Raw genomic sequence first — 15556 nt, forward strand, 5'->3', positions numbered from 1 at the left:
TTGCCGTATTTTCGGGATAGCAAATGTCAAAAATAAGTGTATTTCTAAATACAAATACACCTATTTTTTACAAATTTCGTTTAGTAAATTTCCCCCTCTGTGTCTGATTACCTGGACTTGGCAATGTAGGTGCAAAACCACTTGCTTGCAGGTTTTACAGGTTATATGGAAGCTCTGGGTTTGCCAAATTCAATACTCTATGCTTTTCCCGTCTCACCATTGGGTGATCCATGAGGGTTCTACCCACCTCTTCAACAGCCCACATGATGCCAAGGACTGGTAGGAACGTCACCCTCAGGCTACACGTTGGAAGTGTGACCTTTGTTCAACTACCATATTTCTCTATAACATTTTCGCACCTTAAATATTGTTTGAAGGGTGTGGTTATTTACTTCCTTTTGTCTTATGTTTGGTATTCTACCAAGTAATACTCTATTCCTACAGAAGTACTATGATAGGAGTAGCTTTGGTTTTTATTTCTAAGCTCCCGGATGCTTTGAATGTTTTTGTTTAGTTAGGTTGGGATCTAGGTATACCTCAGGAAGATGGTCACACATGGTGGGTTGGGGTTGGTGTTGTGACTGCTTATTTTTTAATTCTCAACGTCAATCATTTGTATACATTTTTTATTGGTGTTGCTATGTTTGGCTGGCTGCTATATTGTCATACTATGTAATTACATAATGACACGTACGTATATTATGGAATCCCGGTGGTCGGAATCCCGGCGGTCAAAATCCCGATGCCGAAATCCCGACAAGGGGGGGACGTGGATCGCCCCCCCCCCCTTGCGGGCCCGGTACATCACTACGCTTGGCACGCTAATTTATTCTCCCTCTATGGGTGTCGTGGACACCCACAGAGGGAGAAAGTTTCGGGATTCCGCGTCAGGATTTTGACCGCATCCCGTATTAAGACCCTCATTCTAATTCATGCAGAACGGGGTGAATTTGCGCCCGTTCTGATATTTGGGTCCCTGCACATGGTATATTATGCGCATGTGGATCGGGGTGGATGGCGGCAGGGGTTGCTCATGGCAACGCCCATCATTTTATGGGTGTCCCCATGAAAATTGCTGGGCGTTCCCATGGTTATGTGTGCTGGGGGTGGGTGGCTCATGTCACAGGCGCCAGACCCCTCCCCTCCTTCATCCCGCTGCGAGGGGATGTGGTGTTTTTCGTTCCACATCCCCTCGGCGAGCGGCATCTCAAACGCAAACTAGAATCAGGCCCTAAGTTTGCTTCATTGTAAGCCTGACTCACCGCGCCCTGGTGGGGTGGGTCTTAGACTTCTCTCGTGAAAAGAAAAAGCACAGAATTTTTTTATTATGATTTCACAAAAGTATACAAATAAAAGTGGCCTAATGTCCTATATTTGTAATTAGAATGAAACTTCACATGATTTTCCATAAAAGCCTTTTATCAGGAGCATTATCCACCTAGACGCGTCAGAGTAGGAACTGATGAAGTCTTTCGGCACATTGCTGAGGTAATTTTTGTTGAAACCAGGACTGGACTGGTCCACGGGGGAAATCCACAGTGGGCCCCACTGTGGAGAAACATATTTGTGGTATCCATGTTGTTTGCAGGCTATGTCCGCTCCATTGGTTGACCATAGATTGATGGTGGCTAGCCACACCCCTTAGGTATAGGCCTCTACCACTGCCTTTGCCCGGTTAGACTGCTGCTTGAGGGGCCAAACCGGGCAAAGGCAGTGGTTTTTGTTTGCAGTCCCAAAGGTCTGCCAGGAAAAATGTGAAAGCCCAGCACTTTATATTTCTTATTTCATCACCAGGGCAATTGTCCATCGAGTTCAACCTATATTTAAAATACCCGACTTAATTGAGTCTAACTGATTTTAAACTAGACGTCCCCGTGTTTTTTTGGCCAATGTATTCAGTCCCCATTATGTACATTGCCCTGAGGGGTGTAACCCTGTATGTTTTTCTCCACTAGAAATTTGACTAGCCCTCTCTTGAATGTATTTATTGAATCTTCCCATTCTTCTGGCAGAGAATCCAAAGTGTAACTGCCCTGTTTGTAAAGAATCCCTCCCTTGGGAGGGTACAAAATCTCCTCTAATCTCAACGGGTGCCCGCGTGTCCTGTGCATAGTCCTCAAGGTAAACAGAGCTCCTGACAGTTCCCTATACTGACCCCTGGTATATTTGTAGATATTGTTCAAGTACACCATGGCTAACCTCTCCCTCGTAGCTCTAGGACTCCAGACTGGCTTATACCCCTTTCACACTCGCAAAAATATCCCGGGTTTGATGCACATGAACGCGCATCAACCCGGGATTTAGCACAGTGTGAAAGGGTCTACAAAGAATATACCGGGATGAGCATTCCGGCATTTCTACCCAGGTCCTGACTTGGCTAGATTCCGGGATCAACACAGGATGCTCAAAAACCCGGGATATTCTTGCGAGTGTGAAAGGGGTATTAGTTTCCCTTCTCTGTACCTTTTCCGGTTCAATAATAGCCTTCTTATGGTGTGGAGCCCAGAACTGCACACTGAATTCCATACCTTGCCCCCTGTTCAATACCTTGCAGCACTATTGACTCTGGGCACTAGGTGCAGGGTGTTTGAACCCCGGGGTCGCTGCACCCATTATAAATATGCCATGGTATTAAAGTTGCCCTACCACCTGCCAGAGCCCAGACTGTTATATGCCATTTTTCCCCTAGACTCTTGTCCTACAGCTACGGGAAATAGCAGTGGAGCTGGGAATGAGCCATTCATCCAATCGCAGGCTGCAATCAAGAAACTGCCGTTTCTGATTGGTGCTCAAAGTCACACCCCCTGTCCAACTGATTTGCCGATGGCCAATTATGGAACTAGTAGAGCCCCAAGCAAAACAATTGTCTGTCGAAGACCCGGTGGTCCGGATAGGGGGGAGGGGGAATTCGGCAAGTCAACCGCTGCCTATTCCAACCTGGGAAATTTCTCCTCACTTTGTACTAAAATCTATACAGGTAGCATTCGCTGAATTCTTATTAGCATTTAATAGGTCTCATCTGTTCTTATATAATCAGTTCACAGTACAATGGTGCAGTGTAACATTCTAAACATCAGCTAAATACCATTGCACAGCTTAAAGTGCTTTAAGGATTATCTGTGGATAAATAAGTCACTGGCCACTGCTGCCTGGAGACTTCACATTCATTGGAGTCCGCAACTCAAGAACGTCAGGGGTCCACACCGGCCTTACACGGAAACAGTCGTGGTAATATATAGATAATACAGATGTCAGGTCCCTCTGCAGAACTGGGATGCAGGGCTAGACAGCAAGCCCAATCAGTAAGGGGCTGCAATGACAAGACAAGCCTGTAGGTGGAGCCACAGCATACCGGGCAGGCCGTATTACCTGTTATGTCTATTGTGAATGACCTGGTGCTTGGTAACATTTTCTTTCCGCTTGAATTTCTTCCCGCACTCCGCACAGGAGAACGGCCTCTCTCCCGTGTGCCTGCGTTGATGTCGGACGAGAGACGACTTCCCCGGAAAACATTTCCCGCATTCGGGACACGAGAATAACTTATCGTCGGCGTGAATCAACTGATGGGCAACCAGATCGGACTTCTGGGTGTAGCCTTTGCCGCACTCGGAGCATGTGAACGGCCTCTCGTTTAGGTGAGTCCACTGATGCGAAACAAGGTTGGCCCTCCGTATGAAACTTTTCCCGCAGTCGGAGCAGGCGAACGGCTTGTCCCCCGTGTGGATTTTCTCATGTCGGAGGAAGTCGCTCTTGTGGAAAAAGCCAACCCCGCACTCGGAGCAGACATACGGCTTCTCTCCCTTGTGGATCTTCTGGTGCTTGTCGCGGTTGGACTTCTGGGTAAAACACTTGCCGCAGTCGGAGCAAGAAAACGGTTTCTCCCCCGTGTGACTCCTGTGATGCGTCACCAGCGCCGATTTGTGAATGAAACACTTGCCGCACTCCGTGCACACAAAGGGCTTCTCTCCATTGTGCACCCTCTCGTGTATGTCGCGGTTGGATTTCTGGATGAAGCGCTTACCGCACTGGGAGCAAGCGTACGGCTTCTCGCCGGTGTGTAGGGCCTGGTGTTTCAACAGAGCAGAGAGTTTGGGGAAATGTTTTCCACACTCAAAGCAGACACACAGCTTTGGCCCGCTAGCGGCGTTCTTAACAGCCTCACAGTCTGAGCTCTTGGACTGTCCGGATTCAGAGCAGCTAAATGACTCGGCAAGGCCAGGGCCTGTATCGGACGTTTCTCTTGCGTTGAGGGGGTTAGTCTGGTTCATGTCGTTGTCCATATTGCCGTGATCTAGAGCCAAAATATAACAATAAATACACTTAGTTTGTAAGAAAATCTAGTTGTTGGCGATAAGTAATACATGCTGATTAACAGGAGGAGGTTTCCCAGCATAATTATATCATTGTCCAAAGTCTCCCATGCAGATGCCGTCATCCACAAGCGTACCCAATAATAGTGACAGAACAAGGCAGATCTTATTACTTACTGGTGCTGATGACTACAGGGGTTTCTTCCTCCTTACACTGGCCTGTAAACTCCTCTTCACTCTCCACAACTTGGGATATAACAACCACCTTAACTTCAGCCGGGGAACTCGCCTGGAATGTCACACATTTAATAGTATTACTAATGATCATAGTATAATGTAGAGTTGACTTCATCAATTCTCAATCTGACTTCCACTACGAGTAAACCAGCAACCAGAACTCTGATGCCATGGGCTCGATGGCAACCAGGGCTTGTTCTGTGTACAGTTTGTATGTTCTCCCTGTGCTGCGTCTGTTTTCTCACAAAGAAGTTCTACCCATGCCAAGGTTCATTGATGTGGATCATAAATGAATGGGTCCATCATGTGGTAAGGAATATAACTGCCATTGGGTCGATGAATGTATAAACTCTGTAAAGCGCTGTTAATAATTTCAATGCAATGGATGTCAAAAAAGGCCCAGGACCATTTAAATAATGGTCACCGGTTGCTTGAAAACTGATGGGACAGACGTCAGTGCGGGAAGCCTTTCCTATGGGCGATAAAAGATTCCAAAAGTTGGATTTTTTTATCACATTACCCGATGCTGCGTATCCAATCTACCTAAACAGTAACAGCCAATCAGAGAGTATCCCGCCTACATAAACAGTGACAGTCAATCAGAGCATATCCTGTCTACATAAACAGTGACAGCCAATCAGAGTGTATCCCGCCTACCTAAACAGTGACAGCCAATCAGAGCGTATCCCACCTACCTAAACAGTGACAGCCAATCAGAGTGTATCCCGCCTACCTAAACAGTGACAGCCAATCAGAGCGTATCCCGTCTACATAAACAGTGACAGCCGATGCGGTGTGATTTGGGTGTTTGGGAAGATATAAACGCACGATCGCTCTTTGATGGCGAGCTTGTTGGGATAAATGTGGTATGGCTGTAGGGGAGATTATACAGAATACTGAAAGGTGACCCATTTATACTGTTACCTGATAATCCGGTGGGGTAATGCGATCTTCCTCTGAATAACGAGGACTGGGGCATCTGGTTCTGTTACTGGATCCATCTGTGGTGAAACGTACACAGTGACCGGACACAATGACCACACAGTATACATCACAGAATACATCACAGAATGGTGGTTATTCTGATTCACTGCGAAAGGCAAATTCACTCTCTAATGGACAAAACCATGTGCACTGCAGGTGGGGCTGATGTAACATGTGCAGAGAGAGTTAGATTTAGGTGTTATATGGTTTCCGTGCAGGGTAAATACTGGCTACTTTATTTTTACACTGCAATATAGATTATCAGTTTGAAGTACAAACCCCACCCAAATATAATTCTCTCTGCACATGTTACATCAGCCCCACCTGCAGTGCACATGGTTTTGTTAATTAGAGTGAATTTGCCTTTGCGAGTGAACCAGAATAACCCCCAATGTGTATACTAGCACCCATACACGAGAGGTGGAGCTTTAAATGTTCATCTTATTTGCAAAAAAATTGTCATGAACCAAAACTAAATTCACTGTATCAGAATACTGCACAGACAGGTTCGCTGGCACACTGATGTACAAAGATGCCGTTACACGGATCAGTAGTTCTGTCGCACCAAGCTGTTTTGCATGGTGCATGAGGACACGTATGTGCTCTGTTGTCAGATTAGGACAAGCTGTATTTAATGTAAAACTAACCCAATTGAGTCTATTCATAAGTAGAGGAAGTCTAGTCTTACCTAGGGAGCTAGCTGACTGATCATTCTCCATCATCACCTCCTTCTGACATTCCTTATCTCCATATAAGTTCTCCTGTATGAAGAAACAGACCTATCACACACAATGATACAGTCACATCCCCCTGTGTTACTGTATAATGCCCCATTCTCAGCAGTCACCTCTCCGGTCACATCCCCCGGTGTTACTGTATAATGCCCCATTCTCAGCAGTCACCTCTCCGGTCACATCCCCCGGTGTTACTGTATAATGCCCCATTCTCAGCAGTCACCTCTCCGGTCACATCCCCCGGTGTTACTGTATAATGCCCCATTCTCAGCAGTCACCTCTCCGGTCACATCCCCCGGTGTTACTGTATAATGCCCCATTCTCAGCAGTCACCTCTCCGGTCACATCTCCCGGTGTTACTGTATAATGTCCCATTCCCAGCAGTCACCTCTCCGGTCACATCCCCTGGTGTTACTGTATAATGTCCTATTCCCAGCAGTCACCTCTCCGGTCACATCCCTCGGTGTTACTGTACAATGTCCCATTCCCAGCAGTCACCTCTCCGGTCACATCCCCTGGTGTTACTGTATAATGACCCATTCATAGCAGTCACCTCTCCGGTCACATCCCCTGGTGTTACTGTATAATGTCACATTCCCAGCAGTCACCTCTCCCGTCACATCCCCGGTGTTACTGTATAATGTCCCATTCCCAGCAGTCAACTCTCTGGTCACATCCCCCGGTGTTACTGTATAATGTCCCAATCCCAGCAGTCACCTCTCTGATCACATCCCCCAGTGTTACTGTATAATGTCCCATTCCCAGCAGTCACCTCTCTGGTCACATCCCCCAGTGTTACTGTATAATGTCCCATTCCCAGAGGTCAGCTCTCTGATCACATCCCCCGGTGTTACTGTATAATGTCCCATTCCCAGCAGTCACCTCTCTGATCACATCCCCCAGTGTTACTGTATAATGTCCCATTCCCAGCAGTCACCTCTCCGATCACATCCCCCAGTGTTACTGTATAATGTCCCATTCCCAGAAGTCACTCCCCCCCCCCCCTTGCTGTTACTGTATAATGCCCCATTCTCAGCAGTCACGTCTCCGGTCACATCCCCCGGTGTTACTGTATAATGTCCCATTCCCAGCAGTCATCTCTCCGGTCACATCCCCCGGTGTTACTGTATAATGTCACATTCCCAGCAGTCACCTCTCCCGTCACATCCCCGGTGTTACTGTATAATGTCCCATTCCCAGCAGTCAACTCTCTGGTCACATCCCCCGGTGTTACTGTATAATGTCCCATTCCCAGCAGTCACCTCTCTGATCACATCCCCCAGTGTTACTGTATAATGTCCCATTCCCAGCAGTCACCTCTCTGGTCACATCCCCCAGTGTTACTGTATAATGTCCCATTCCCAGCAGTCACATCTCTGATCACATCCCCCAGTGTTACTGTATAATGTCCCATTCCCAGCAGTCACCTCTCTGATCACACCCCCCAGTGCTACTCTATAATGTCCCATTCCCAGAAGTCACTTCCCCCCGGTGTTACTGTATAATGTCCCATTCCCAGCAGTCACATCCCCCGGTGTTACTGTACAATGTCCCATTCCCAGCAGTCACCTCTCCGATCACATCCCCCAGTGTTACTGTATAATGTCCCATTCCCAGAAGTCACTCCCCCCCCTGGTGTTACTGTATAATGTCCCATTCCCAGCAGTCACATCCCCCGCTGTTACTGTATAATGCCCCATTCCAAGCAGTCACCCCTCCAGTCACATCCCCCGGTGTTACTGTACAATGTCCCATTCTCAGCAGTCACCTCTCCGGTCACATCCCCCGGTGTTACTGTATAATGCCCCATTCCCAGCAGTCTACTCTCTGGTCACATCCCCCGGTGTTACTGTATAATGACCCATTCCCAGCAGTCACCTCTCCGGTCACATCCCCCGGTGTTACTGTATAATGACCCATTCCCAGCAGTCACCTCTCCGGTCACATCCCCCGGTGTTACTGTATAATGTCCCATTCCCAGCAGTCACCTCTCCGGTCACATCCCCCGGTGTTACTGTATAATGTCCCATTCCCAGCAGTCACCTCTCTGGTCACATCCCCCAGTGTTACTGTATAATGTCCCATTCCCAGCAGTCACCTCTCTGATCACATCCCCCAGTGTTACTGTATAATGTCCCATTCCCAGCAGTCACCTCTCTGATAACATCCCCCAGTGCTACTCTATAATGTCCCATTCCCAGAAGTCACTTCCCCCCGGTGTTACTGTATAATGTCCCATTCCCAGCAGTCACATCCCCCGGTGTTACTGTACAATGTCCCATTCCCAGCAGTCACCTCTCCGATCACATCCCCCAGTGTTACTGTATAATGTCCCATTCCCAGAAGTCACTCCCCCCCCCTGGTGTTACTGTATAATGTCCCATTCCCAGCAGTCACATCCCCCGCTGTTACTGTATAATGCCCCATTCCAAGCAGTCACCCCTCCAGTCACATCCCCCGGTGTTACTGTACAATGTCCCATTCTCAGCAGTCACCTCTCCGGTCACATCCCCTGGTGTTACTGTATAATGCCCCATTCCCAGCAGTCTACTCTCTGGTCACATCCCCCGGTGTTACTGTATAATGCCCCATTCCCAGCAGTCTACTCTCTGGTCACATCCCCCGGTGTTACTGTATAATGCCCCATTCCCAGCAGTCTACTCTCTGGTCACATCCCCCGGTGTTACTGTATAATGACCCATTCCCAGCAGTCACCTCTCCGGTCACGTCTCCCGGTGTTACTGTATAATGTCCCATTCTCAGCAGTCACCTCTCCGGTCACATCCCCCGGTGTTACTGTATAATGTCCCATTCCCAGCAGTCACCTCTCCGGTCAGCAGCTGAATGATCGTGTTGGTGAGTTCCAGGATCTTCTGCTCATTGTCTCCCCCATGTATCAGTGAGTGAGGTGGAGGCTCCGTGATGGGGCTCTGGGTCCTGCTCATTCCTCCTGATACACAATATGGGTTGCTGCTGACTGTTCCGTGCTCACTGGATTTCTTTACCACTTCATAGTTCTAGTCAGCAGACAAATATCAATACATTTTACAGAGACATGTCCTCTTCACTACTCGTCACGAAAAACACAACTACAAGGGTGAACATAGAAATGACGACCTAAACATTCCCAAACTCCCTCACCTCTCCCGTTAGCAGGTAGATGATCTCCAGGGTGAGATTTAATATCCTCTCAGTCACCCGATTACTAAACTTGTCCATTTTCTTCTGGAAAGGGGTCCTGGTATATGACAAAAATAACATTTTGAATTACACTGAGCAAAATTGAATTATACTTCATTAAATCGTAAGCAATATTATTCCAATAACCTGTTTGACTACAGCTTAGACACTACGTCCATACAGGAAAAGGAAGCTGGGTCATGCCCGTTGCTCCAAGATACCGAAGCCTCTTCATGCACCGTGTGTTGGGATGACAAGCACATGCAGAGCGGCACTTTAATGTTAGGACTACTTTATGGAAATCTGGCCAGTAGGTGGCGCTGTTTAATCATAACAAATTTTTTTTAACTCTATCTGACAGTAACATGGGATCAGCCAATCATACCATCAATGGAATAAAGACCCCCTGCCTCGTCTAGTGTGCCCTCCCCATATACAGTGACAGGTTTAATAGTTATAAAAGTCATAAAGCTTATTTACAATTGGCTCTATCACCCTGCTACATTAAAAGTTTTCTAGTAATCTTTGTAAATGCATGTAGCTGAGTGGGGTACATGGATAACCCCATATTTACCTGTTCTAGTGTGCATCTAGTGCTTAAGAAGGAAATGATGTTGTAAATAAGTGCAATACATTAATAACATGTACGGGATCAGTTCTCACCTCCAGAGATTCCTCTACTACCCTGTCACATCACCGGAAACTGTTCATACAATGCAGAAGTAGCTAATTGCGCATTTACGCCATTTTTCTTCCGGGATTTTGTTTTTGCGTTCCAGCTCGCTTCCGGGTTTGTGTTTCACCTGACTTCCGGGTTTCCGCTCCATTCCAAGTCCCGGTTTGCGTTCCAGCTTACTTCCTGGTTGGCGTTCCAGTTCACTTTCTAGCTTGCGTTCCAAGAGCGTAATGCTGACAAGGCCATGTGTACTTTTGCCTCAATTTGTAGGTAAATCTGGTTGCATGTTAAATTCCGTCCCCAGTTAATCACTGTTTATGACTGTGTTGGGAACTACAGATCCCAAGGTGCATTGTGATTGCCTCTTCTAAGTCTGTAAACCTGCAATGAGTCCTATAATCATACAAGGACAGCTTTTATACGGTGTCAATCGATAGGGTCAATTCTATTAGGGCTGCATAAAAAAATATCCACAAATTTGGGGCAAGATCAGGCCAGTGTCCTATTCCAAGAGGAATAATGACAACCATATGTACATAGCCTCTTCAGTTCCTTCATAATTACTATCCTTTATTTATATGGCGCCACAGCGCCCAGTTACAGATTACCTAAACATGTCCAAACTATGGCCCTCCAGCTGTTGTGAAACTACAAGTCCCATCATGCCTTGCCACAGTCTTGCTATTAGGGGATGCTAAAATCCCCCAGCAAGGCATGCTGGGATGTGTTGTTTCAAAACAGATGGAGGGCCACAGTTTGGACATACATGAATTCCTACACAAGAACAAGGTGAGTTACAGTTCAAGAAAATGTAGGACAAGTACAGGGTATATAAACTTAAGAGGGTGCCAGAAAACCGAGGGATTTGATGCCATCTCATGGAGTATGCAGTACATACCTCCCAACTGTCACGATTTTAGAGGGACAGTCCCGATTTTCGGGTCCTGTCCCGCTGTCCCACCCGCGGCAGGCATTGTCCCGCTGCGGGGGGTGGCAGTTGGGAGACCCCCCAATCTAGTAGAATAGACGCTGTGCGCATGCGCACAGCGTCTATTCTCGTATGAAAATGAGGTCGCGCCGCGTGAGTGTCCCTATTTGTTCAAGTCAAAAGTTGGGAGTTATGCAGTAGAAGATGGTTTAAATAAGTGTAGGAAAGCACATGAGGGGAGAGGGCCCTGCACGTGAGAACTTACTTTCACGGGCACCATATTTTTTTTTTTAACCTTGGCCTGTTTTCTTATACCTAGTGAAAAAGTGAATGTACCAACTAAGGGGTAATTAAACTGTGATAAAAAAAAAAAAAAGTCCACATTCCAACAATGTTCTCTAGAGAAATTATAAACCTGGTCATTTATGTCTCCGTTCATTATATATCAGATTAGTCCTGCCCTACCATGCCTGTATCTGCACCACATCAAGTATTTTTTTTTTTTTTGCAGAATCTGACATTTTCGGAATCTGTTGGGGACTTTAACTGGGGTGGTACACCTGTCAAACCGTAACGCAGGGATTGGGTATGAAGTCCCGATGGTAAAAATCCTGACGGTCAAAATACCGACAGCTATTGACTGACGGTCCAAATCCCGACATTTAAAATACTGACAAGGTCAAAATACCAACATTTAAAATCCGACAAGGTCGAAATACCGACATATAGAATGTAGACAGGTGAAAAAGTCAACATGACTTTCGGTCGACAGGTCGCAAGGTCAACGTGGGTTTTTCACCTTTTTTACCCGAATGTCGACACAGTCGACATGGACACAGTTGGAAGTGAACCACTATTTTATTCTCCCACCCTAGTGGATGGTAGGGCATGAAATACCGCCTGTCGGCACATGTCGGGTCAAAAAACAGTGAAAAAACCGGTACTTGTGGAGTATCACGGCTCCCACGACCTGCATCGTATGCAGATCGTATGCTAAAAATCGCATCGCATCGCATGTGGCATACGATGGCATACGATGCGATACGATGTTTTACCGATTTTTTACCATTTTTGCTAAAAAATCGTATGCCATCGCATGGCATCATATGCCATATGTAGTGGCATACGATGGCATACGATACGATGTTTTACCGATTTTTGCTCAAAAATCGTATGCCATCGCATGGCATCATATGCCATATGTAGTGGCATACGATGGCATACGATGCGATACGATGTTTTACCGATTTTTGACCATTTTTGCTCAAAAATCGTATGCCATCGCATGGCATCATATGCCATATGTAGTGGCATACGATGCGATACGATGTTTTACCGATTTTTGAGCATTTTAGCTCAAAAATCGTATGCGATCGCACCCGATTTTGCATTGAAATGCATCAGAATGCATTGAAATCTGTATTAAACTTGTGAAATGCCCCCAAATGCCATTTTTCATAGTGCACCACCCCCACTATCAACGTCAACCCGAAGCGTGGCGAGCGCAGCGAGCTCGCAAGGGGCGGCGGTACGCGTCCTACGACCTTTTCATACCCCCACTATCCACGTCGGCGTGGAGTTGAGAATAGAATAGTGTGGCGAGCGCAGCGAGCCACCGAGCCCGAAGCGTGGCGAGCCCCGCGAGGGGACGCGGATACCTTCACAGCTATACGCGTCCCCTCGCGGGCTTCACAGGTATCCGCGTCCGCTCGCCTCGCTACGCTCGCCACACTATTCTATTCTCAACTCCACGCCGACGTGGATAGTGGGGGTATGAAAAGGTCGTAGGACGCGTACCGCCGCCGCTCGCCACGCTTCGGGTTGACGTTGATAGTGGGGGTGATGCACTATGAAAAATGGCATTTGGGGGCATTTCACTACTTTAATACACATTTCAATGCATTCTGATGCATTTCGTATCGCATCGCATCGGATGCCATCGTATGGCATCCGATGCGATCGCATACGATTTTTGAGCTAAAATGCTCAAAAATCGGTAAAACATCGTATCGCATCGTATGACATCGTATGCCACTACATATGGCATATGATGCCATGCGATGGCATACGATTTTTGAGCAAAAATGCTCAAAAATCGGTAAAACATCGCATTGCATCGTATGCAATCGTATGCCACTACATATGGCATACGATGCCATACGATGGGAGCCGTGATACTCCACAAGTACCAAAAACCCCATGTCGACCTCGCGACCTGTTGACCGAAAGTCATGTTGACGTTTTCACCTGTCTACATTCTATATGTCGGTATTTTGACCTTGTCGGGATTTTAAATGTCGGTATTTTGACCTTGTCGGGATTTTGACCGTCGGTCAATGGTTGTCGGTATTTTGACTGCATCCCTAATGCAGGTGTCCTAAGGAGAGCTCAGGGAGGAGAGAAACCTCATGTGGAGTAGAAGGGAAATTTCCCCAATCCTCTGACAGATCACCGGTCATCAATGCACGATGCACGTCTGCAAAATATACATTCCACTAGCCAGCAATGGGGGGGGAAGACAATGGTCCAGATGCACTAAGCTTCCAAAGTGATAAAATGCAAAGTGATAAATCACCAGCCAATCAGCTCCTGCCTGCCATGTCACAGACGGTGTTTGAAAATGTCAGGTAGGAAATGATTGGCTGTCTGTTTATCACTATCGCCTTGATCACTTTTTGATGCCTAGTGCATCTGGCCCAATGCCTTTCCATCTTCAGGGAAGCCTTCCACTGTTGCTGGGTGAAAGTACAATTTGCTAGCACACATGGAAATTGCAGTTTGCTCAGTATCCCATTGCTGTTGGTGTTAGGCTGCTGCCAACACAATGGAGGGCATCACTGAAGAGGGGGGCACAGAAGAACCTTGCCGGAGAGTTATGTTTAACTAGTTAAAACCCAGTCAAAATGACGGCTTTTGCAATGTACTCTCACTTTGAGCTGTGACAGTTTTTATCAGATCAGTTTCCCTACAAAAATTGCTTTTACTTTCTGCAATGCCATCTTTTAGCACACAAATTAGTCATTTGGTCCATCTAGTGGTCACTGGCGGTACTTCACCTCATAGAGGTGAGGAGCAGTTAGCCATAGATATAGATACTGGAGGCATATTCGTTAGAAACATCAACAAAATATTCTGCTAGTAATTAGTATAATTGTTAACCGGAGCCCAAAGTATGGGAACTACATCATCGACTTCTAAAACATCACCATCGGAAGCATACCATCGATCATTTGTTGCCATAGATACTAGATTGCTATCCCTAACCATCAGTAAATGGCCTGGTGATTAGGACCATGTAGTCCCAACTGGGATCCGGACGATAGGTCGAGAATGTCACTGTACACAAACCGGATGTCCACGTGCTCAGGTGCGGCATCAATACCCCGAAGTGAAAAACTCATGTCGACCTTTTGGTGTCGATTTGAATATAGCACACCCGTCCCAACTCCCTATTGTCACAGATGGCCAGGGACTTGCATGCAGCAGAAGATCTATTGCCTCTGCAGGGGTTGCAAACAGTTTGATGCCAGGGCTGCCGAGAGCTCTGCAAGGCTGTGGTACTTGGAGGGGGTGTGGCCTATTCAGGGAGGTGTGGCCAGGCCCCCATTCTTACTATCAGATCAAACACTTAGGCAGTGTCCATGTCAACTATGTTGACATTCGGGGGGGGGGGGGGCTTTTGACTGTCGGCTTTTCCATTGTCCACCTAACGCTGGTGTCAACCTTAGCCATGTCAACCTATTTCAGTATCAACCTAAGACCTGTCGGCCCTTCAGTGATCGACCCGATGCATGTCTACCTAAACACCGTTGACCCAATGACTTAAACCCTCAACAGGCATGGGTAAAGAGTACCCCCCCCCCCGGTAGCCCCATCTAAGGCCAAGATTGGGGGCAGGTAAATGGGGGAGGGGGCACGTGGGCTGACTCCGTGTGGGCCCCTCCTCTCTACAGCAGACAACTGCGCATGTGCAGGTCTCCGGAAATATGGCGCCACCACGTTATGGCAACTATGGCACACCTGGCGGCCATTTTCCTGGTGATTTTAGTTGATATTAGCATAAGATGCGTACCAACAGAAAAGCAGCCACAGCAGCCCACAACTCAGAACCGACCCCCATTGAACTTATGCCAGTGATGGGTATAGTAATACAGAAACAGGGTGCCACCTGTTACCAGGGGTTAATGCATGGTTGTCGACCTGACCCGCTCCTTCAGGGATAAAATGCTCTGTTCCTGGACTTCCCTGGTAATGTAGGATTGCCATCACCTGTGGGGAAACACCTTTCTTATCAATTACCTAGCTCCCCACAGGTGACGGCAATCCTACATTACCAGGGACAGAGCATTTTCTCCCTGAAGGAGAGGGTCAGGTAGGCAACCATGGACTAAGTACACACCACCATAGCACCCCAGCTATAGGCAGACCCCGGCCCACAATGCTAGTGTACCAACCCCTGGCACCGGCGCCAGTATCTGCTACAGGGCGTACCCCTCTGCCCATGACC

The 15556-nt window shown here is 47.3% G+C and overlaps 1 protein-coding gene across 1 annotated transcript in view; it reads right to left on the reverse strand.

The window, feature by feature from the left end:
• Window positions 1-2988: 2988 nt before the first annotated feature.
• The window catches only part of LOC146009554 (uncharacterized), a 40562-nt gene continuing 27994 nt past the window's right edge, over window positions 2989-15556 (reverse strand). Inside the window, exons 7-12 of the mRNA XM_083150000.1 lie at window positions 9407-9503; window positions 9091-9282; window positions 6220-6292; window positions 5472-5548; window positions 4488-4599; window positions 2989-4291 (exon numbers count right to left, since the gene is read on the reverse strand). Coding sequence (XP_083006126.1) covers window positions 3366-4291; window positions 4488-4599; window positions 5472-5548; window positions 6220-6292; window positions 9091-9282; window positions 9407-9503 — 1477 coding nt within the window. The 3' untranslated portion in view covers window positions 2989-3365. The remainder of the gene's footprint in view (window positions 4292-4487; window positions 4600-5471; window positions 5549-6219; window positions 6293-9090; window positions 9283-9406; window positions 9504-15556) is intronic.

Source organism: Crinia signifera, chromosome 6 (assembly GCF_055691185.1).
Source record: "Crinia signifera chromosome 6, ASM5569118v1, whole genome shotgun sequence".
NCBI classification, from domain to species: Eukaryota; Metazoa; Chordata; class Amphibia; order Anura; family Myobatrachidae; genus Crinia; species Crinia signifera.